The sequence below is a fragment of the Carcharodon carcharias genome, chromosome 12, assembly GCF_017639515.1.
Source record: "Carcharodon carcharias isolate sCarCar2 chromosome 12, sCarCar2.pri, whole genome shotgun sequence".
Lineage (NCBI taxonomy): Eukaryota > Metazoa > Chordata > Chondrichthyes > Lamniformes > Lamnidae > Carcharodon > Carcharodon carcharias.
Genome location: NC_054478.1, coordinates 85,735,267 through 85,759,781, shown reverse-complemented (window position 1 = coordinate 85,759,781; position 24,515 = coordinate 85,735,267). Strand labels below are relative to the sequence as shown.

The following is a 24,515-nucleotide window of genomic DNA, read 5'->3' as shown; positions in this document are numbered from 1 at the left end:
CTGCCACATTAATTATGTATTTCTGGGAAACACATCGCTCCCATGATAAGCAGGCTCTCATTTCCCCGCCACGCCATCACCTCACCGCTTCATTGCGTTGGGCGCCGTATTTAAAGTCCAGCCGTGCGCACACTTCTCAGTGCTTCCAGCCCACGACTGCTGCAAAGAAGAAATAGCCCTGAAAGGCAAAAAGACTGCCGCTCCCAGGTTCAATGACACATCCCTTGAGCAATTTTTGGTTGCAGTGGAGGCCCGCCGTGATGTCCTGTACCCCTGCTCTGGCCGCAGGATGGGCAGCAACATCACTAATCTGGCTTGGGAGGCGATGGCAGTGGTGATCAGTGCCAACGCCCTGCAAAAGAGGACAGCCACCCAGTGTCACAAGAGGATAAATGATCTCCTCCATTCCACCAGGGTGAGTCACTCTTCTCATCACTCTCAACTCACACACTCACAAACCTATCACACATCCACATGGATCTCACTCACTGCTAGTTCAAGGGACATCACCATTCACTCTCTCACACACACCTTCATTGTCCTCATCCCATCCGTGGGACTACTCACCACCCACATATGCCAGGCATACTTATCATCTGGCCTGGCAGGCATCATGCTTACACTCTCTCCATCTCTATTCATGCAGGACAAGCTGGCACACAACAAGAGGGAGAGGTCACAGACTGGTGGAGGAATGCCTGAAATCAAGGTCCTCACAGAGCCATCCAGCTGGCCGGTGAGGATCGGGACCGGTCCTGTGCTGATGATGAGGTCGGCGGTGCTCTACCAAGTGAGGATCCAGCAGTGCAACATCCATCAGACAACCATGCTGTGAGTGATGTGCCCTGTTTCACAGGCCACTGCCACGCACTAATTATCTCCCCTTACTTTTGCAGGCACATCTGGGAGACACCCAATGGAGTCCATGACCTAGGTCCTCCAGTCAAGTCCTGAAGAAACCTCTGAAGAGGAATCTGAAGGCACCCCCTTTGAAGACCTGTCACAGTGCTCACCCACACCCTCCACCAGTGCAGAGCCACACACCTTGGTGGGACCTAGCTTTAGAATAGCTTCGGGATCACAGTCTGGTGAGCACATCGTACTTTCTGATCCACTGCAGGTGGCAGCAGGATTTCCCAATGGCACTCGGAGAACTGCTGGAGGCCAGAACGTTGCTGAGTCCAACTCAGACGACAAGCCTCTGGACTCGGTCATGCCACAGTTGCTGGAGCTGCAAAGGCAAGCTCGGGAACATCAGGAAGGGATGTCCGCTGCACTCCTCAGATTGAAAGGCACAATGGAGGAGACCAGTTGCTTTCAGGCTGAGGTAATGGTGTCGGCATGCCAATGCACCGAGGTCAACATTGATAGGATGGCGGTTGCCATGGACACCTTGGCACTGCTGCACAGGCTGAATTCTATTGCTGACACCATAGTTGGTCTCCAACAGTGTATACGCAAGAGGGCTGCTCTGCAGCCCGGTCTCACTCCAGCTTCCCCTTCTTAAGGAGTCAGCCAGGGGCAGTTGGACACCCATAGGGAGGAGGATCAGCAGGTGTACCCCGTGGGGCCATCCATCCATGAGACTCCGAGAGTGTCTGACCCATCCGAATCCCATCTTCCTGTGACTTCAGCAGCTGCAGCTCCACAGGCTGAGGGTGCCACTGCCACACAGCAGGACTGTGAAAGGCCAGGGCCTTCCAGGTCTTGGCCCTCCAGAGGGTGCCCACCATCACAGACAGGGTGTAGCAGTCAGCAGGCTGCTTCTATCTCTGCTGTCTGGGGAGCACCAAGAAATGGCGGCACAGTTAGGAAGGTTAAGAAGATGTAGTGTCACAGCCTGGACACAGATGTTAATCACTTGTACATATTGTTCACTATTGTCAATAAACTCCCAAGAATGTCTGTGGCTCCTTGTTCTGATGAGCAGTGTTTCTGTCACTCACATGTGAAACTTTTTTGCACAGGATATAGGCAGGTGTCTCAGTCCAGGGCCTCTTCCCTGTGCTTTGTGGAGCCTTCAGACCAAAGTCATGGTCCAGCTTCATACTCACTGGACATATTAGTGATGCCTGCACCTCGATGGTTCTTGTCATTGCTGCCAGAATGTTATGGGCAGGCATCACAGAGTTCCGTCATTCTGTCTGTGCTCTCATCACCTTTAAGGTGGGGCTGCCGCCCCCACCCCACCCCCCCCCGCCTCCCATCTCTTCAGCATCTGTGATCAGTGACACTGTACTCCTGAAGGGGTCAGGTGCTGAAGGCTGACAAAGGATCAGATGCCTTTAAAGTTTCACCGCTGCATCTCTATGATATGATATGATCCTGATCACAGAGCACTGGCAAGCTGCCCTCAGCCAGACAGGAGTTAGAGACTATGTGAAGATCTTTTGAGTGTCCTCACTGCACGTCGTCATTATCCTCTTGCAATCGAGCGACTATTAGGGCATCCACTGCGTCATCTCCATGACAGGAGCATGATCACATAGGGCATTCGTGCTACCATAAGCCGGACTGGAGTCAAACATTCATAGATGCGATGTGAGGATCTTATGATGTCTCCTCACTGTATGTCGTCATCATCCTCCACAAATCTAGCGTACCTGCCTCATCTGGCCAGTTTGAGGGCCTCTTTGCCCTCAAGGCCTCCTCATACACATCACCGTCAACATCTTTTCATCGGAGGAGACCTCCAGCTCCTGCAGCCAGCTCCTCTCCTCGTTGTAGGACCAGTTTATAAAGGGTGCAGCAGGGGATGACGATACGTTTGTCCCTCTGTGGACAATATTGCAGGGCTCCACCAGCCCGGTCCAGGCACTGGAACCTCATTTTCAGCATCCCAATGTTTTGCTCCAGCAAGTTGCGAGTTGTAGGAGTCATGCACACTCCCTGGAAACCTTCCACACACCTGCAGGATGTGTTTGTGGTGGTCGTACACCAGCTGCACATTCAGCAAATGAATCATTTGTGGTTGACATAGTTGACTGCTTGTTGAGACAGAGATCTGAGCGCCACATGAATGCAGTCGATGGCACCCTGTACCTATGGGAAATCTGAGATCTGGGCAAATACAATTGCTCTTGCATCCTGGCTCTACTGGTCCTGGGTGAATTTCACGAAGTTGTGTGCCCTCGCGAAGATGGTACCCGTCACCTCATGGATGCATTTGTGGGTGGAGGTGGTGATATCCCACAGAGGTCACCAGTGGATCCCTGAAAGGAGCCACTGGCGCAGAAATTGAGTGCTTCTGTCATTTTCATGGCCACTAGCAGTGGATGCCGTCCATGTCCACGTGGCACCAAATCCTGCAGCAGCTGGCAGATGTGACCGACCAGTTCATGATATATGCGCAGTCTTCAGCAACACTGGTTCTCGGTCATCTGCAAGAATGAAAGGGGGCATCTGTAGATGCTGGGTCTAGTTAGGCGCCGACCAGCGAATGCTCGCTGTGGCTTTTCGGTGGTCTGTGCGGGAGTCCCAGCCACCCCTTCTTCCTGAGGGTGCTGCTCTCCACTCTGTGCAGCCAGATGCCTCAGTCACTCTCTTCTCCGCTGTCTTCACTCTCTGTGCACTCTGAGGCATAAAGCTAGTTCAACAGACTCCATGATCCTGATGTACTCCTCCTGCAGGATGAACGAGAGATACGCGTGGGTGTACTAAGAACCTCTCTTGGTTAAGCCTGAGTGCCCTTTAACGTATCCCAGAGAGTGCAGGCCACCACTTGGATGACCAGAGATTAGTGCGCTGCATGGTTGCCAAAAACCCACCTTCCACTGCCCTACTCCACCTGGCTGATTGGTGACAGCTTTTCTCATTGGACTGCATGTTGTGCTCTCAGCTCAGGTGCAGGCATTCTCCTAACCCACACTGCAAGGCTGCACTGTTAGCTTGAACCATGGGGGTGACTGGTCCACACCGGGATGGTGACATTGCAAGGGGCTGTGGGCTCCCCCACCAGTGACTGCTCCATGGCCAACTTTAGCAAGGAGATTTTACAACTTGCCCAGTCATCCAAATATTCTGCAGTCCACTAAAACGTTCATTAGTTTGCGGTCTGTGCCCAAGGGGTCAAAAGCTCTGGAGCACTTGGTGGCACTTTGATGCCTCTGCATTGCTTGAGTGGGCAGATGGGCTAGAGGCCCGACTCCAATCATATCAATGTGGCTGTGCCTGAACTGTCGCAGCTGCAGAGGAATGATCACTTTACACAAGGTGTCCCTAATGCGTGGCTGCTTCCCTCCCTCCCCCCACCCCGCATGTGCTTGTGCGATACCTTCAACTGCAGGGCAGCCTTTGCCCCGCATCAACATGCCTCAACCTTGAAGTCAAACAGGTGTCCCTCGTGAGATCTCTGCACCGTTTCTGTGCACTCACCTCCGAGTTCCCCTCAAAGTGCAGCCCACCAAGTGCATGTCATTTATATGCTGTTGTGAAACATGTCGGCATGGGTGGATGATCCACTAGTGAGGGGGGAGCGATTCCTGCAGACTGGTCTTATAATGATGTGCTGATGTATTACAATGAGGTTCCTGATATCCAATAGCGGGAATTGTGGCCCGCCATTGATGGGCTGAGCAGATGATCGCTAACTGATTTCATGCTGTTGTGAAACCAATATTTGGCCTTCTCGCCATATTATCTGCTCACACCGCTAAGCATGCCCGATGCCAGCAGGCACGGATGATTCTGCCCTTGAGCTGAAAATATGAATGTGGGTAGAAAAGGCCAAAGGAATTTAGCATTTTCTAAAAATGAGTGTACAGTACAAAGTTGACATTGAGGATTCTCCCAGTCAACTGCCAAAGCTTCAACAGAAGATAAGTGGAAAATCAATTCATGTCTTTATCTAAGGTTTCCTGCAATCTTCCACCAAATCACAGTGGTCAAACAGCAAAATGCCTGAGGAAGTTCCAGTGACAGTGTTGTAGAAATTAGGCCACGGTTAGCTTACTATATGCAGTTTTCTGCACCCCATTATAGAAATGACATTAAATTCACATAGAGCTTACAGAGCAGTTTTGCCAGGACAATGCCAAGGCAGATTCTTTTATGAAGAGAGATTGAAGAGACTGGACCTGTGTTCTCTGGAGTTTTGAAAAATGAGAGGTGATCTCATTGAAGATTACAAAATTCTTACAGGGCCTGACAGGGTAGATGTAGATATGGGGTGGAATCTTCTGCTTCTGCCAACAGCAGGAATCCTGGCGGGCTGGGGCACCTAATTTGGCATGAATGAAAAGATCAGTTTCCCACTGAGGAAAACTAGTTTGGAATTTTGTTCTCCTGACTCTGAAAGGCAGGTCGAGTTTCCTGCTGAACAATGTCAGCAAAAACATTTGCATTCATTAGCATCGCATGAATGTTCATTAAAAGGCCAACATGCCCCCCCCCCCCCCACCACCAAATTAAGTGCCCCGCAAGCAGCTAATTAGAACATTCAGTTTTATGACTATATAAGTGGCAGGAACCTGGCGAGCTTCATTTCATCCATGACTTGGAGGTTAGTAGGCACGGCTTTTGCTTTCCTTTTACAATGTCACTGAAATATGTGTTGTATTGAGAGCATTACAGCCCTTGAGAAGGTACAGATCACAAAGACCATTCCTGCCTATATAACCTAAGTCAGTGTGAGCCCAGTCATGCAATGAATTACACATGGGATCGAGTGCTGTGCCTTTACCCAGGGAGCATTGAAAGCCCTGCTAAGCAGCTGCATGCAGCTCCAAATAAACATCATATGAGCTCAGGAAACTGCTTCATCAAGATGAACACACACTTCTTACATCACATACTCCAACCTCTCTTGCAGTCAAGTCTAAGGTGGCCGTTAGTTCCCTACTTGCCTAGTTCAGCATCATGCATGCGGAGAGTGAGAAATCATCAATGAATGAGTTTCAGCCTTAAACGCGAACACTACATCTTGCTGCAGAGAGGCATGGAAGCCTATGGGCTTTGAAGGTTCACAGTACGTTTTTCAGAAACAGATTCTCATTCAGTAAAGGCCATTCTAAATTACATATTGGACATACAAATCTAACGTGAGTCCCAAAGACTACTCATGCCATCCACAAACAACAGACATCATTGAAACAGCAGCAGTAAAATCAATAACCTTGATGAGCATTTCTGCTGAAGCCAAAACTTAGTTACCTGGGAAAATTGGCTGACAACAGTGTCACAAGTGATGTGCATTGCTGGATGTTGCAGATGAGGAATTCTAGTCTACACACTGCAGTGAAAATGTGGGTGAATTTATGCAACTGAAGGTCTTTAAGGGATTTCACTGGGGGACTACATTCCAGGCCCTTAAAAGACCGTGAAATGTGGAAGCCAATTGAGTAGAAATAGAATCAATGAGACTTGGAGAAGGATAGATGCAACATGTATTTACAAAAGTGAAAACTATATATGATGGGTGAATACCCATGTGCATTCAATACTTTTAATTTTTTTTAATCCTACCACTACGTCTAGGTGCAGCTCTGATTTCTGCAGCTGAGGTGGAGGCAGTCTGCTGACTGCTGTGCCCTGCTGTCTGAGATAACATTGGTGTGTGACCTTTGGTGACCTGAGGCTTTGAGGGATTCGACCTGCTAAGGGTCTCCTACTCAGGCGCAGGTGCATCCTCTCAACCTGACCTGCTGAAGTTGATGTGTCAGGGCCCCCTTGAAGTGTCCTGGGTAGATGCCCCCAGGGCATCTAGCTGGCGCTGCTCCTCCCTTTCAATGCCCAATTAGCCCTCCCTGACTCCTTGAGAGAAGGAGCACCTGGGGGGAAATTGAAGTGCTAGCCCTCCTCTTGCCTAGCCACTGCTGGAATGCACCCATGGTTGGAGCGATGGTGTGCAGGTCCAAGCACAAGTCCAGCAGAAGCTGCTGGACCTCAATCTCCAAGGCAGCTATCACCCTTCCAATGGAAACTTCGATGTGCTCACATGCCAGAGCCACGACAACAGATAGAACGTGAATGGACTCCTACATCTGTCGGTCCAGCCTGCAGACAGCCTCTGACAACTCTGTCTGATGTTCCCCCGCCTGACTCTGCCTCTCCAAGATATCTGTTAGAGCCGTGTCTGGAGGCTTGACATCGGACTTGGTCTTAGCTGGGGACTGGTCTCCAGTAGGCCTTCGAGTGTCAGAAACTTGGCTGTCACTGCCTCCACCAGCTGTGGACTCGTGCCTGTGAGGTGATCCCCGGATTGTGAACCTGAGTCTGCTCTAGAACGAAGTCCCACTGAAGTGCATGGATCTGCACTGGTGGAGAGTGCAGGTGATCACAATGATGGTGTTTCTTTTGAAGATACAGCAGCTTCCTCCTCAGATGTGGCCCAGGGGCTGGGGCTTTGGCGTCTGGAGGATGATGTCCCCCCTTTTCTTGATGGTGCCTGGAATAGAGAAAACAGAGAATTAGTGATTGACTAAGTGTACATGAAAGATTGTTCACAATCATTGCCAAATCTTGTCAATGTATACTGGATGCGTCCTAGCCGACTTGTTGGAGGAGGCCAATCTCACCTTCCGCACAGGAACCATATCTCTCTCTCCTTTCCAGCAAGCTCTGCAGCATGTTCTTTGAAGATTGAGAGGGTTTGGATCTCAAGGATGCCACTTCCCATCTTGGCACTCTCTCTCTCTTGTTGTGGGGAATCTTGTCTGCGGAAAGACAGGGATTGACTGTGATCCCTATGGGTGAATGGGCAGTTCTAAACCATGCACACCTATTGTCTCTGCTGATCCCTCCCCTGTAAGTGATTAAGGAGCTGTTTGTCCAGGAACCAATATGAGATGGAGAGCTTAAAGTGGCTGGCACACATTCAGTGCTGATGTCCCATCTGCCAGTCATATGTGACATCCCTGTGGACTCTAACCCTTAGACTGCCTGATGCCCTTATGAGAGTGAGAGTTTGCAGTGAGTAGACATTGTACTTAAAAATAAAAAAACTGCGGATGCTGGAAATCCGAAACAAAAACAGAATTACCTGGAAAAACCCAGCAGGTTTGGCAGCATCGGTGGAGAAGAAAAGAGTTGACATTTCGAGTCCTCATGATCCTTCCACAGAACTGAGTGAATCTAAGGAGAGGGGTGAAATATAAGCTGGTTTAAGGTGAGTGGGGTGGGGGGGGGGGGGGGGGGGGGGTGGTGTTTGGGTGGGGGGAGAGAAGTGTGGGGGGGTGGTGTGGTTGTAGGGACAAGCAAGCGGTGATAGGAGCAGATAATCAAAAGAACAGAAGAACACAGAGATGTTGAAGGTGGTGATATTATCTAAACGAATGTGCTAATTAGGAATGGATGGTAGGGCACTCAAGGTACAGCTCTAGTGGGGGTGGGGTGGAAAGGCTAGCAGGGCATAAAAGATTTTAAAATAATGGAAATAGGTGGGAAAAGAAAAATATATATAAATCATTGGAAAAACCAAAAGGAAAGGGGAAGAAACAGAAAGGAGGTGGGGATGGAGGAGGGAGTTCAAGATCTAAAGTTGTTGAATTCAATATTCAGTCCGGAAGGCTGTAAAGTGCCTAGTCAGAAGATGAGGTGCTGTTCCTCCAGTTTGCGTTGGGCTTCACTGGAACAATGCAGCAAGCCAAGGACAGACATGTGGGCAAGAGAGCAGGGTGGAGTGTTAAAATGGCAAGCGACAGGGAGGTTTGGGTCATTCTTGCGTTCCGTGGGGCAGGAGCAAGCTGACACGATCAGTCTACCGGGACACTTCCTCCTACCTCTCCCTGGACCATGACCCCATCACTGAACATCAAGCCAGGACTGTCACTGACCTCATCTCCTCTGGAGATCTTCCTTCCACAGCTTCTAACCTGATAGTCGCCCAACCTCGGATGGCCCGCTTCTACCTCCTACCCAAAATCCACAAACAGAACTGTCCCGGTAGACAGATCATGTCAGCTTGCTCTGCCCCACGGAACTCATTTCTCGTTATCTTGACTCCCTTCTCTCTCCCCTTGTCCAGTCCCTTCCCACCTACATCCTTGATTCCTCTGACACCTTACGTCACATCAACAATTTCCAGTTCCCTGGCCCCAATCGCTTCCTCTTCACCATGGACGTCCAATCCCTCTACACCTCCATCCCCCACCAGGATGGTCTGAGGGCCCTTAGCTTCTTCCTCGAACAGAGGCCCGAACAATCCCCGTCCACCACTACTCTCCTCCGTCTGGCTGAACTTGTTCTCACACTGAACAATTTCTCCTTCAACTCCTCTCACTTCCTCCAAATAAAAGGTGTGGCTATGGGTACACACATGGGCCCCAGCTATGCCTGTCTCTTTATGGGGTATGTGGAACATTCCTTGTTCCAGTCCTACTCCAGCCCACTTACAGAACTCTTTCTCCGGTACATCAATGATTACTTCGGTGCTGCTTCATGCTCTCATCGGGACTTGGAAAAATTTATTAATTTTGCTTCCAATCTCCACCCCTCCATCATTTTCACATGGTCCATCTCTGACACTTCCCTTCCCTTCCTTGACCTCTCTGTCTCAATCTCTGGTGATAGACTGTCCACCAATATCCATTACAAGCCTACTGACTCCCACAGCTACCTCAACTATAGCACCTCACACCCCACTTCCTGTAAGGACTCCATCCCATTCTCTCAGTTCCTTCGCTTCCGTCGCATCTGTTCTGATGATGCTACCTTCAAAAACAGTTCCTCTGACATGTCCTCCTTCTTCCTTAACCGAGGTTTTCCACCCACGGTCGTTGACAGGGCCCTCAACCGTGTCCGGCCCATCTCCCACGCATCCGCCCTCACGCCTTCTCCCTCCCAGAAACATGATAGGGTCCCCTTTGTCCTCACTTATCACCCCACCAGCCTTCACATTCAAAGGATCATCCTCCGCCATTTCTGCCAACTCCAGCATGATGCCACCACCAAACACATCTTCCCTTCACCTCCTCCGGCGGCATTCCATAGGGATCGTTCCCTCCGGGACACCCTGGTCCACTCCTCCATCCCCCCCTACTCCTCAACCCCCACCTATGGCACCTCTCCATGCCCACGCAAAAGATGCAACACCTGCTCCTTCACTTCCTCTCTCCTCACCGTCCAAGGGCCCAAACACTCCTTTCAAGTGAAGCAGCATTTCACTTGCATTTCCCCCAACTTAGTCTACTGCATTCGTTGCTCCCAATGTGGTCTCCTCTACATTGGAGAGACCAAACGTAAACTGGGCGACCGCTTTGCAGAACACCTGCGGTCTGTCCGCAAGAATGACCCAAACCTCCCTGTCGCTCGTCATTTTAACACTCCACCCTGCTCTCTTGCCCACATGTCTGTCCTTGGCTTACTGCATTGTTCCAGTGAAGCCCAACGCAAACTGAAGGAACAGCACCTCATCTTCTGACTAGGCACTTCACAGCCTTCCGGACTGAATATTGAATTCAACAACTTTAGATCTTGAACTCCCTCCTCCATTCCCACCCCTTTTCTGTTTCTTCCCCCTTCCTTTTGTTTTTTCCAATAATTTATATATATTTTTCTTTTCCCACCTATTTAAATTATTTTAAAATCTTTTATGCCCTGCTAGCCTTTCCATCCCACCCCCACTAGAGCTGTACCTTGAGTGCCCTCCCATCCATTCTTAATTAGCACATTTGTTTAGATAATATCACCACCTTCAACACCTCTGTGTTCTTTTATTCTTTTGTCTATGACATCTTTTGATTATCTGCTCCTATCACTGCTTGCTTGTCCCTACAACCACACCAACCCCTCCACTTTGCTCCCCCCACCCAACCTCCCCCAACCAACCTCCGCGCCCCCACCCCCCCCCCCCCCCCCCCCTCCCCCCCCCACCCACCTTAAACCAGCTTATATTTCACCCTTCTTAGATTCACTCAGTTCTGTTGAAGGGTCATGAAGAATTGAAACATCAACTCTTTTCTCTTCCGTCGATGCTGCCAGACCTGCTGAGTTTTTCCAGACATTGTACTCACCCTGGTGGAATGCAGCAGAACATTCATCTGTTTCCTGCACTGCAGAGCAGTCCTCTTTTGGGCCCCATGGGCGCTGACCTCCCTGGAGAGCTCCTCCCATGGCAGCGTGGTCAGGTGGGTGGGCCTTCTGCTCCCATCCCGTGGAAGGAGGACCTCCTGCCTTCCCTGAACAGCCTGGGGGAGAATCCTCAGGGAAGATTCGCTGAAACGTAGGGCCAAAGGTTGTTTGCATTTGGGTGCCATAATGGACGTCTTATCCACAGCATTTGGCCTGCATTGAATGAATGTTTGCCGGATGCTGTTTAAATATGGTGCCAGGGCCTTCGAACCCATGAGGTAATGGTAGGGCAGGTGACTTCCTGTCTGCCTCGCCAGACCCTGAGATTTGCTGAGCTCCTCATTGATGCATAATTAGTGCACTGAATAGCAGAAGATTGCGTGTGTTCGGACGTCCTGCTGCCCAGCGGGAATCTTGCTGAATTCCCTGCACGACACCAGACTTAGAATGGAAGATTCCATCCAGGATGTTCCTCCAGGCTGGTGAGTCTAGAACCTGGGGATACAGTTTCAGAATAAGGGGCAGGCCATTTAAGATTGAGATGAGGAGGAATTTCTTCACTCAGAGGGTGGTGAATCTTAGGAACTCTCTACCCTAGAGGGCTGTGGAAGTTCAACCATTGTGCACGTTCAAGACAGAAATCGGAAGATTTCTGGATACTAATGACATCAAGGGATGATGGGGATGGTGGGAAAAATAGCGTAGAGGTAGATGATCAGTCAAGATCTGTTTGAATGGTGGAGCAGGCTCGATGGGCTGAATGGTTATTCCTGCTCCTGGTTCTTATGTTCCTATGAGAAACTATAGTTATCAGAAGAGAGTTGAGATACTAGAAGTAATTTCACAGAAGCAGGGATAACCAAGAAGAGATTTAATAAAGAATATTATGGTTATGAGGATTTTAATAGTGAGTAGGCAAAGACTATTTTCTCTGATTGAGCAGTTATTAACTAGAGTCCACTCACTTAAAATGATCACTTCGATTGAGGAATGAGTTTAGGGGAAATGTTTTATGTTAGAATATGGAATGCTTTGCCACAGAGGGTAGTTGAGGCAGAGACTATTGTATCATATTAGGCAGAAGGTAAATATTTGAAGGAGAGGAAGATATAGGGGTACAGGTTTAGTTTTGGATCAATCTCGCAAAATGGCAACACAAATACGATAGGCCAAATGGCCTCCTTCTATGCTATAAACATCTATTGTTCTACACCAGTTGGGATCAGGAACTGCTGTCTAACCCAGGAGTACTGAAGGGAATTGTACTGCCTCAACTGTAACCCAACTAATTGAGCTGCCCCAACACAGACCAGTGGTGAAAACCTTTCACATTCCCAGTCTGCATGGATCAGTCCTGTACCTTGTCACAATGCATTTCTTGACTGGTTCATCAGGAACACTCTCCCCTTCTACAGAGTATACAAGAATTTAAATGATTTATTTGCAATATTTGGGATTAAATTAAATTTCTGATACTTAAGCTGATACTTGTGCTATTAGAACATTTTAAATTAGTTGGTTTATTTGACTAATAATACATAATTATTCTAGAGTTTATGATGTTCAATGAACAGAGATAGAAATGTACTTAATTCTTTTTAGACTAACAAATCACTTAGGCCTGAATTTTCGCTCCCGAGTTGGGAGTGCAGTCTGGGACATTTCCCGGCTCTGCAAACCTGACCTGGGAGAAAGTGCCTTGTAAGTTGGAATTCTTGTTCCTGGGTAGCAGGACTCACTGGGAGTCTGGTCCATTGCCCCAGAATGAGTACGGAAGATTCTGGGTATGGAAGCAGGCTGGTTGGAAGGCCTGCCTCTGTGCTCCACTGCTATGTTGAAACTTTTAAAAGAAACAGCAAAACAGCCCTCACAGCTCCTGAACCCCCCCAACATAATCCCCATGCCCCATCTATGTCAGCCGCTGGCCCCTACCCACCTCCACCCCCCATCGTACCTCATACCCTCATGCCATCTCATGCCCCCTGCCCAGCCCCATGGCCCTTCATAACCCCTATGCTTACTTAGTGGCAACTCATGCCAACCCCCACCACCATTTGTCTTTACACCTACCATGACAACTCACCCAGCATCCATCATTGGCAGACCTTAGGAGCCAAGCTGAGATAAAATAAAATAAAGTTCTAAGTGACTATTGATGAATTCACTATTAAAAAACACTGTCTCTTTCATAAAAATCTATTCATTACATTTACATTCCTTCAACTATATCCTCATAAAAACAAACATTTCATTCAAATGCTTAATCCCTTATAAAGCAAACATTGGAATTCATAGTTCCACTTCAAAGAGTCTAAATGCACTTGGAGCTGTCAATCAAGTGGTGAACTGGAAGGCACCCTACTGTGATAATGGAATGTTGTGAAATCAGTTATGCAGCATGAATCCAGTAATGGTCACCCTTATGTTTATATCAACAGACAGAACAGAAGAGTTAAATAGCAAATAATGATTTAAAAAAAAATACTCCAGGCATTTTTTTAAAGATTTAATGGGCAAGAGTTTTGAATGTCTTGATAGCTTGACAGCTAACTTTGACAGTCCACTTTGACACTTTTGACAGTTGTTTCTGACAATTCATTTTGACACTTTTGACAGTTTCAATGAGCTTGACAATGAATGATAATGCACATTTTATGCACATTCATGTCTACTTTTAACAATCCCAAGGGACACCTTACCTCTCCCAAGGGGCACATGATTTCTCCCACAGGGCACCTGGCTTCACCCAAAAGTGTCCCAGGACCATATCCAAAAGTGTACTCTACCTCTCCATCAGGGTACCCCCCTCTCCAAAGGCCTCCACAAAGTTCAGGCCTGCACTACCAGGTCTAACCGGCTCACCAAAATCACACATGAGGAGAGAAAGCTGCTGATTTAAATGGACAGCTGCCCCCATGGAATGTGCATGCATGAATGCCAACCTGGGCCCACTCCTGCCCCATGAAAATGGCAGTGCCATGCTCGGGGGCAGGGCTTTTGGATTTTGGGCTCGTCCGCCATTTTTGCAAGGATGAAGAGGCTCTCCATTATTGCGAAAATCCAGGCCTTACTATCTGTTCAGTGCATTTATGTGATTATTTTCTAATCTGTTGAAATGTTTCTCAATTAAATAAAGGGTGGCTAAATTTGTACACCACTAAAAGGGGAACTGGGTAACCACTGTTTTATGTTTTCTTGCATAGGACCGTCGTTTCAGAGATGAAATTGATAAGCTGACAGGATACAAGACAAAATCCCTGTTGTGCATGCCAATTCGAAACAGTGATGGTGAGATCATTGGTGTAGCCCAAGCTATAAACAAAAATCCAGGAGGAGCTCCCTTCACTGAGGATGATGAAAAGGTTGGATTTTATTTCTCGTTCATCAATGATTATCATTTAATGACAGTATTTATAATAAAATGAAACATAGCACAAAGCACAGTAGTTATCCTTGATGCTTTTGATGATTTCGATAAGGCGATTTATCAAAGGACGTTAAATATCGAATCCAATGTGGCTAGAGGAAAGTCATTGCGTGAAGTGGATTCCAATACTACTGAAATAATTTGACAATGATAAAAACTTTAAGGTTGCTTGGAACAGTGTTATTGCTGTGTACAATTTGATACTTTGATTAAAGTTAAATTAACAATGAGCCTCGTATTTTCTTCAGATACCAGCAATTAAAAAAATGACATGCAGAGTAGAAAAGTGAATGAGTATTTTGTTTTTAGTAGAGTAAATATTACAACAATATTGTGTGATTTACACAAAATTTTATAACGATTTGCTCTTACAAGATTTAATGGAAACTCCTAAGGGCAATTTTACAGGGCTGTATCAGCAATTAAAAAATTTTAAAATAATGTATCCATTTTAAAATTGCTATTGTAAGCGACACTGCATTTGTTGAGCTTATGAAATTGTGAATTTATTTGAATGGAAAGAGTTCTGATTTGTTTCATTGCTTTAATTAGCAGGACATCTTGACAATACCATACTTATTAAGAATAAATTTCAGCACTGTAATGACGTATAAGAATTTACCCAATGCTTGTTCAATCCATTATTAAGGAAACAGATGTTCCTGTAAAATTTTTGTTATTGTCAAAAAATACACACAAAAGAACAATTGGAAGTAAACTGAGGCTAACAGTAAAAAAAAAATGGGGTGAAATTTGTCTTGGGTGTTAGCGCAAAATGGTCAATAGTGAATTCCCAATCCATTTTACACTTCATTTTTTCAATTCTATTGCTTTACAATCAAAATGTACTTAATATTAATAATGTTTTTGAAGTAATGTTTTGCATACAACAATCTGTGGAAAGCAAATGAGCAGTAATTAAATTTAATATTTTCATCACATCTCAAGGGGATTAAAAATAAATAACCTTATGATTTGCATTGTCTCAGATCCCCTTATTTGTTATAGTGTGGCCCTACTGAGTTTATGGTATAACATAGAGGAAAAGAAAGACAGACTTGCATTTATGTAGTGCCTTTCAAAACCTCAGGACCTTCCAAAGCAATTTATAGTCAATGAAGTACTTTTGAAGAATAGTCACTCTTGTAATCTAGGAAATGCCGAAGCCAATTTGAGCACATCAAGCTATCACAAAAGCAATGTGGCAATGATGAGATGATCTGTTTTAATGATGTTGATTAAGGGATAAATGCTGGCTAGGACACGAGGGCTAACTCACCTGTGCTATAGTTTCCTTTATGTCCACCTGAGAGGGAATTGAAGGCCTCGAGGTGTAATGTCTCATCTGAAAGATGGCACCTCTGATAGTGCAGCACTCCCTCAGTACTGTACTGGAGTGTCAGCTTAGAATTTTATGCTCAAATCCTGGAGTTTGACTTGAACCAACATCCTTCTGATAAGCTGGACAAACAATCCAAAAACAATGGGCTGCTGAAAAATAAATTAAGAAATGTCCCCAAATTATGGACCTTAATGTTTACGGTCACAGGATGATGGACTTTTAGAAAGACAGTACTCATCTTCATAAATAATCCATGTAAAGATGTGTTACAATCCCTGGAGAGACTGATAACTTTTAGAAAGATCTCTGAATTTCCAGTGGCTGACTGGAAGGTTTCAAGTTTTAAGACTTTTATTGTAACAAACAAACTAAAAGCAACATTATCTAAATGCTATTCAGTAGGTAACATATCCTCTAAAGTACAGAAAAAGTCCCCCATTTAACTTTTAAAACAATAGAAAATCCCCCTCCATGGTTATATTTTACTCTGCCCCTTAAATGGACATTTCATTCTCCAGGAATGAATCAAAAGCTATTCTCAGCTCTCATTGGCTTGCTTCTTTTCTCCCTTTCCAGCCGATAACTTTTAACCTCCGAATTAACTTTCACAGTGAGGGTTACCCAGGAGATTCTTCTCTCTAGCCAAAGATAAGTGAGTCTTCCAGCCTTGTTTAAATCCTCACAAACATGGTCTCTTCAATTTGAGTGCTAGCTCCTACCTGCCTTCTTTGTGGTGAACAATAGAGGGCGGTTGCCTCTATTTCTCTGCTCTCTCTCTCTCTCTCAGTTTCCTGCAGTCTGATCTGTCTGTGAGCTTCAGGGATATCTTAAGAAAAACCCTCTAGCCTCATGGCTCGCTATAGACTCTTCCCCTCTCAAAACCATCTCCAGGGCAACATGAATCACATGAGCCTTGTTTCCAGGTATAAATGTTAATTATCTATCAGCTAGACCCCAACTTCATTCTGTCTTAGAATTAAATAGACGTTTTAAAGCATAACCATTCACAAAACCTGACATCCCTAGAAATGAAACTAGCTAGAAATATAAAATGGATAGCAAGAGTTTCTACAGGCATGTAAAAAAGAAAAGAGTAAGTAAAGTGAGCGTTGGCTGTCTAGAGAATAGATGAGTTAATAGCAGATAATAAGGAAATTGTGGATGAAATGAACAAATATTTTGCTTCTGTCTTTATTATAGAAGATACAAAAAACATTCCTGTAATAGCTGTAAATCAAGAGGTGGAAGAGAAAGAGGAACTTGGTGAAATTACAATCACTAGGGAAGTGGTACTGAGCAAACTGATGGAGCTCCAGATGACAAGTCTCTGGGCCCTGATAGGTTTAATCTTAGGGTCCTAAAAGAGGTGGCTAATGAGGTAGTAGATGCATTGGTGTTAATTTTCCAGCATTATCTAGATTCTGGAAAGATTCTTCAGACTGGAAAGTAGAAAATATAACCCCTCTATTCAAAAAGGCAGAAAACAGAAAATTATAGCTTGACTTCTGTTGTGGGGAAGTTGTTAGAATCGATCATTAAGGAAATTATAGCTGGGCGCTTAGAAAAACTTAAGGTAATTGGGAAGAGTCAATATGGTTCTATGAAAGGGAAGTAATGATTAACCAACTTATTGGCGTTCTTTGAAGGAATGACATGTGCTGTGAATAAAGGGGAGCCTGTAGACATGCTGCGCTTGGATTTCCAGAAGGCATTTGATAAGGTGCCACATCAAAGGTTACTGCAGAAAATAAAAGCTCATGGTGTAAGGGTAACATATTAGCCTCGATAGAAGATTGGCTAGCTGGCATAAAACAGAGAGTATGCATAAATGGACTTTTTTTCTGATTGGCAGGATGTGACGACTGAAGTCCACAGGGGCCTCAACATTTTACAATTTACATCAATGACTTAGATGAGGGGAGTGAAGGCAAAGTAGCTAAATTTGCAGATGACACAAAGATAAGTAGGAAAGTAGGTTGTGAAGAGGACATAAGAAAGTTCCAAACTGATATAGATAGGTTGAGTAAGTGGGCAAAAATCTGGCAGATAGAGTATAATGTGGGAAAATGTGAAGTTGTTCACTTTGGCAGGAAGAATAAAAAAGCAGAGTATTACTTAAATGGAGAACGACTGTAGAATCCCGAGGTGCAGAGTGATCTAGGTGTTCTAATACATGAGTCACAAAAAGTTAGTATGCAGGTACAGCAAATAATTAAGAAGGCTAATGGAATGCTGTCCTTTATCATGAGAGGAATTGAACATAAAAGTAAGGATGTCATGTTTCAGCTGAATAGAGCATTGGTGAGATTGCATCTCAAATATGGTGTGCAGTTTTGATGTCTTTATTTAAGGAAGGGTGTAAATGTATTGTAGGCGGTTCAGAGGAGATTTACTAGATTGATACCTTGAATGAGCAGGTTCTTATGAGGATAGGTTGGACAGATTGGGCTTGTTTCCACTGGAGTTTAGAAGAGTGAGGGGTGACTTGATTGAAGTATACAAGATCTTGAATGGTCTTAACATGGCAGATGTGGAAAGGATGTTTCCTCTTGTGAGTGAATCCAGAACTAGGGGGCACTGTTTTAAAATTAGGGTCACCCTTTTGGGACAGAGACGGGGATAAATTTTTTCTCTTAGAGGGTTGTGTGACTTTGGAACTCTTTGCCTCAGAAGATGGTGGAGGCGGGGTCATTGAATATTTTTAAGTTTGAGGTAGATAGACTCTTGTTAGGCAAGGGAATCAAAGGTTATCGGGAGTAGATGGGAATGTGGAATTTGAAACACAAACAGATCAGCCATGATTTTACTAAATTTCTTATCTCAGAGGGTAGATGAATCTGTGGAATTCTTTATTGCAGAGGGCTGTAGCGGTTGAGCAGAGAAGGCTCGAGGGGCTAAATGGCCTACTCCTGTTCCTATTTTGTATGTTTGTGTACCTCCCTGTCAGCTGCTCTGGTCCTTGTTTGAATATCTCACACCTTCTTCCTAGTAAGCCAACTTGGGCCTCTGCTTTAACTTTTAACAACCAAGCCACCCACCCAAGCTTGTTGCCAGGCAGAATACAGAAAAGGTCACATAACCTCCTTCCTTCCTGCATTTTAGACCATAAAACATAGTAGAGTAGGCCATTCGTCCCATCAAGTCTGCTCCACCATTCAATGAGATCATGGCTGATCTGATAATCCTAAACTCCACTTTCCTGCCTTGTCCCCATAACCCTTGATTCCCTTACTGATTAAAAATCTGTCTATCTTAGCCTTGAATATACTTAACGGCCCAACCTCTACAGCCCTCTGCAATAAAGAATTCCACAAATTCACTACCCTCTGAGATAAGAAATTCCTCCTCATCTCTGTTTTAAATGGGTGACCCCTTACTCTGAGATTATGCCCTCTGGTCCTAAACTCCCACACAAGGGGAAACAACCTCCAGCATCTACCCTGTCAAGCCCCCTAAGAATCTTATATGTTTCAATAAGATTGCCTCTCATTCTTCTAAACTCCAATGAGTGCAGGCCCAACCTACTCAACCTCTCCTCATAAGAAAATCCCTCCATACTCAGGATCAACCTAGTGAACCTTTTCAGCACTGCCTCCAAAGCCAGTATATCTTTCCTTAAATAAGGGGACCAAAACTGTTCACAGTATTCTAGGTGTGGTCTAACTAGTGCCTTGTATAGTTTTAGCAAGACTTCCCTATTTTTATGCTCCATTCCCTTTGAAATAAAGGCCAACATTCCATTTGCCTTCCCTATAACCTGTCGAACTTGTATGTTAGCTTTTTGGGATTCATGCACAAGGACTTCCAAATCCCTCTGTGCTGCAGCCTTCTGCAGTCTTTCTCCAGTTAAATAATATTCAGCCTCTCTATTCTTCCTGCCAAAGTGCATAATATCACATTTTCCCACATTATATTCCATCTGCCAAGATTTTGCCCACACACCTAACCTGTCTATGTCCCTCTGTAGACTCCTTGTGTCATCCTCACCACTTGCCTTCCCACCTATTTTTGTGTCATCTGCAAACTTGACGATAATACATTCATTTCCCTCTTCTAAGTCATTAATATATATTGTAAATAATGGTGGCCCCAGCACTGTTCCCTGTAGCACTCCATTAGTTACAGGCTGCCATCCTGAAAATGCCCCCCTTATCCCAACTCTCTGTCTTCTATTAGTTAGCTAATCCTCTATGCAGGCTAATATACTACCCCCAACACCATGAGCTCTTAACTTATTAAGCAGCCTTATGTGCAGTACCTTATTGAACACCTTTTGGAAATCCAAATATATTACATCTACTGGTTCCCCTTTATCTATCCTGCTTGTTACTTCCTCAAAGAATTCTAATAAGTTTGCTCGGGATGATTTCCCCTTCATGAAGCCATTCTGACTTTGCTTGATTAGATTATGTATTTCTAAATGCTCAGCTATTACATCCTTTATAACAGACACCAACATTTTCCCAAAGACAGATGTTAAGCTATCTGGCCTATAGTTACCTGTTTTTTGTCTCCCTTCCTTTTTGAATAAGGGTGTTACATTGACCGTTATCCATTCCTCTGGGACTTTTCCAGAATCTAAGGATTCTTGGAAGATTACTACTAGTGCTTCCACTATCTCTGTAGCTACTTCCTTTGATATCCTAGGATCCGACCCATCAAGTCCAGGGGACTTAACAGCCCTTAGTCCCATTAGTTTCCCTACAACGTTTTCTCTAGTGATAGTCATTGTATTTATTTCCTCCCCTCTTTTGCCCCTTGATTATTTAGTATTTTTGGAATGCTATTAGTGTCTTCTACCGGAAAGACTGAAGCAAAGTATTTATTCAAATACTCTGCCATTTCCTGGTTCCCCATTATTATTTCCCCACCTCATTCTGTAAGAGGCCTATGTTCACTTTGGCCTCTCTCTTCCTTTTTATATATTTAAAGAAGCTCCTACTGTCCATTTTTACATTACTTGCTATTTTAACCTCAAAGTTTATTTTCTCCCTCTTTATTTTTTTTTGGTCATCTTTTGTTGGTTTTTAAAACATTTCCAATCCCCTGGGTTTACCACTAATCTTTGCCATATTGTATGTTTTTTCTTTCAATTTGATACTGCACTTAACTTCCTTGGTTCACCATGGTTGGTTTATCCCCATCCTTGAACCCTTCTTCCTCACTAGGATATACCTTTGTTGTGAGTCATGAACTATTTTCTTAAACGTCTGCCATTGTTTGCCAATCGTCTTTTATGCTAAACTGCTTTCCCAGTTCTCTCCAGCCAACTCTGCCCTTATTCCATTATAATTACCCTAATTTAAGTTTAGCACAGTTGTTTCCAACCCAAGTTCCTCATTCTCAAACTGATTGTTAAATTCTACCATATTATCGTCACTGTTTCCTAGGGGGGATCCTTTACTCTGAGATTATTTATTAAGCCTGTCTCATTACACATTACCAGATCCAAAATAGCCTGATCTATGGTTGGACTCACAACATACTATTCTAAAAAACTGTCCTGAATACACTCTATGAATTCTTGCTCATGTCTACCTCTGCCAATTTGATTTTCCCAATCTACATGAAGATTCAAGTCACCCATGATTAATGTACTGCCTTTTTTACATGCCATCATGCCTGATTTATTCTCTGTCCTACAGTATAGCTACTGTTCGGGGGCATATAGACTACTCCCACCAGTGTCTTCTTCCTCTTGTCATTTCTTATCTCCACCCATATAGATTCTACATCTTCCGATCCAAGATCCTTTCTTGCTACCGTACTAATTCCATCTCGTACTAACAAAACTACCCTACTACCCTTTCCTTCCTGCCTGTCCTTTCAAAAAGTCACGTATCCCTGAATATTTAGTTCCCAGCTTGCATCACCTTGTAGCCATGCCTCCATAATGGCTATAACCTCTATTTGTGCCATTTATCTTGATCTAAATGCTACATTTAAGTATTAAATGAAGCGCATCTAGGTAAAGGGCCATTAATTTTGCCTTTTTAACATTTTTTCCCCTTTTGACTCTATTTGCAACTGGTTTTTTTATGTTTGTCCCTTCCTGTCACTCTCTGGGTATCATTACCTAAATAGCTGCCCTGCAAGGCTGCCATGTCCTTTTGCTTTGTAACCCTACGTATCCCCTTTCCGAAACCTTCCCCCCTCCCCCGCTACAGCCCTATTTATTCGGTTTGCCGGGACACTGGTCCCAGCACGGTTCAAGTGAAGCCCATCCCACCAGAACAGCTCCCTTCTACCCCAGTACTGTTGCTAGTGCCCCATGAACTGATTTTATCCCAAATTAAAAAGACAATTCTAAAACATAACAATCTTATGAATTGTATATTTGTATCAGATGACATAAAATGAGTGAACATTTTTGAATATTTAGCCAAATTGCTCTTTAATCACTGTTCCTTAGTGTGTCAATGGCTATGGTTGTACCTTTTTATCCTGCAGCACAGATAGGGGGAAGGTTCCCGAATAGGGAAAAGGATATTTTTGTTTGGTTTCTAGCAAATTTCAGACTATCAGAAGAGCGTGACAGAATGTTTTGTATTGCATAGTTATTACATGCAATACATTATATACACACGTTAATATATTAGTGATTTTTAATAACCACAATTCTTTTTTCTTTCAAAACATTAATTGGGCCAAAAGAAAGGATTTCTTCACAATGTCCTTAAAAATAAGGATATTCTTTGTGAGGCCATATAGTAGAACAAAGATTTCATAGATAGATTTGAAATTTATGAAACTTGAATAACATAATTATGGAACATATAATGATGTGTTGATAATGGTAGTAGTCAGGGCCTATTTAATTTGCAATTTCATCAATGATGATTGTTTTTTGCTGAATAGATGGTATAATATGATAAATAATGTATCAAGCACTTATATTTTCATTTTTTGATGACACAAGAAGTATGAGTTTCACTACTGTTTTGGGGCAAGTCTGAGGATCAATGGATCAATGTGCTGCTTAAAACTTTTATTAAAACGTCATATTGTGGTTTACATAGAATCATAGAAAAGGTAAGTGCAGAAAGAGGCCATTCAGCCCATCATGTCTGCGCTGGCCAAAAAGAGAAAAAAGAAACTAGGCGCTCATTTTAATCCTACTTTCCAGTACCTGGTCCATAGTCTTGCGGATTACAGTACTTCAGAAGCAGATACAGGTATTTTTTAAATGAGTTTAGCATTTCATAAGAATGTATGAATTCGAAGCAGGAGTAGGCCCCTTGGCTCCTCGAGCCTGTTCTTCAATTCAATAAGATCATGGCTGATCTGAATGTAACCTCAACCCCACAATCCTGCCTATGCCCAATAACATTTCACCCCCTTGTAATCAAGAATCTATCTAGCTCTGCCTTAAAAATATTCAAAGACTCTGTTTCCACCACCTTTTGAGGAAGAGAGCTCCAAAGACTCTCAACCCTCAGAGAAAAAGATTCTCCTCATTTCTGTCTTAAATGAGCGACCGCTTATTTTTAAACAGAGACCCCTAGTTCTAGGTTCTCCCACAAGAGGAAACATCCTCTCCACATCCACCCTTAAAGGTTTCAATTAGGTCACCTCTTATAAATTCCAGTGGATACAAGCCTAACCTGTTCAGCCTTTCCTCATAAGACAACCTGCCCATTCCTGGCATTAGTCTAGTAAACCTTCTCTGAACTGTTTCTGATGCATTTACATCTTTTTTTTAAATAAGGAGACCAGTACTGTGCACAATACTCCAGATGCGGCCTCACTAATGCCCTGTATAACTGAATCATAACCATTACTTTTCCCCTCACAATAAATGATTACATTCTATTAGTTTTCCTAATTACCTGCTCCACCTGCATACTAACCTTTTGTGACTCATGCTCTAGGACACCCAGCTCCCTCTGAGTCTCAGAGCTCTGTAATCTCTAACCATTTAGATAATAAGATTTTTTATTCTTCCTGCCAAAATGAACAATTTCACATTTGCCCACATCATACTCCATTTGTCAGATGTTTGCCCACTCACTTAACCTATCTATGTCACTTTGTAGCCTCCTTACGTCCTCTTCACGATTTATTTTCCTACTTATCTTTGTGTCATCAGCAAATTTAGCAACCATTCCTTCAGCCCCTTCATCCAAATCATTGATATAAATTGTAAAAATTTGAGGCCCCAGCACTGAGCCCTGTGGCACACCACTCGTCATAGTTCCAGCCTCAACCACCAACTTAGGCATGAATTCCAGATGCCTACCACCCTCTGGGTGAAAAAGATTTTCCTCATGTCCCCTCTAATCCTTCTACCCGTCACCTTAAACCTATGCCCCCTGGTAATTGACCCCTCCACTAGGGGAAACAAGTCTTTCCTCTCTATCCTATCTAGGCACTTCATAATTTTGTACACATCAATTAGGTCACCCCTTAGCCTCCTCTGTTCTAAGGAAAACAACCCTAGCCTATCCAATCTCTCCTTATAGTTGCAATTTTCATGCCTTGGCAATGTTCTTGTAGATCTCCTCTGCACTCTCTCCAGAGCAATTATGTCCTTCCTATAATATGGTGACCAGAACTGTACACAAAATTCCAGCTATGGCCCAACCAGCGTTTAATACAGTTCCATCATTACATTCCTACTTTTGCATTCAATACCTCACCCAGTAAAGGAAAGCATTCCATATGCTTTCTGACCACCTTGGCCACCAGTTCTGCCACCCTCAAGGACGTGTGGACATGCACTGCAAGGTCTATCACTTC

The 24,515-nt window shown here is 44.4% G+C and overlaps 1 protein-coding gene across 1 annotated transcript in view; it reads left to right on the top strand.

The window, feature by feature from the left end:
• pde11a (phosphodiesterase 11a) overlaps positions 1-24,515 on the top strand; it is a 390,201-nt gene that overhangs the window by 62,040 nt on the left and 303,646 nt on the right. Inside the window, exon 2 of the mRNA XM_041200136.1 lies at positions 14,211-14,369. Within this exon, the coding sequence (XP_041056070.1) occupies positions 14,211-14,369 (159 nt within the window). The remainder of the gene's footprint in view (positions 1-14,210; positions 14,370-24,515) is intronic.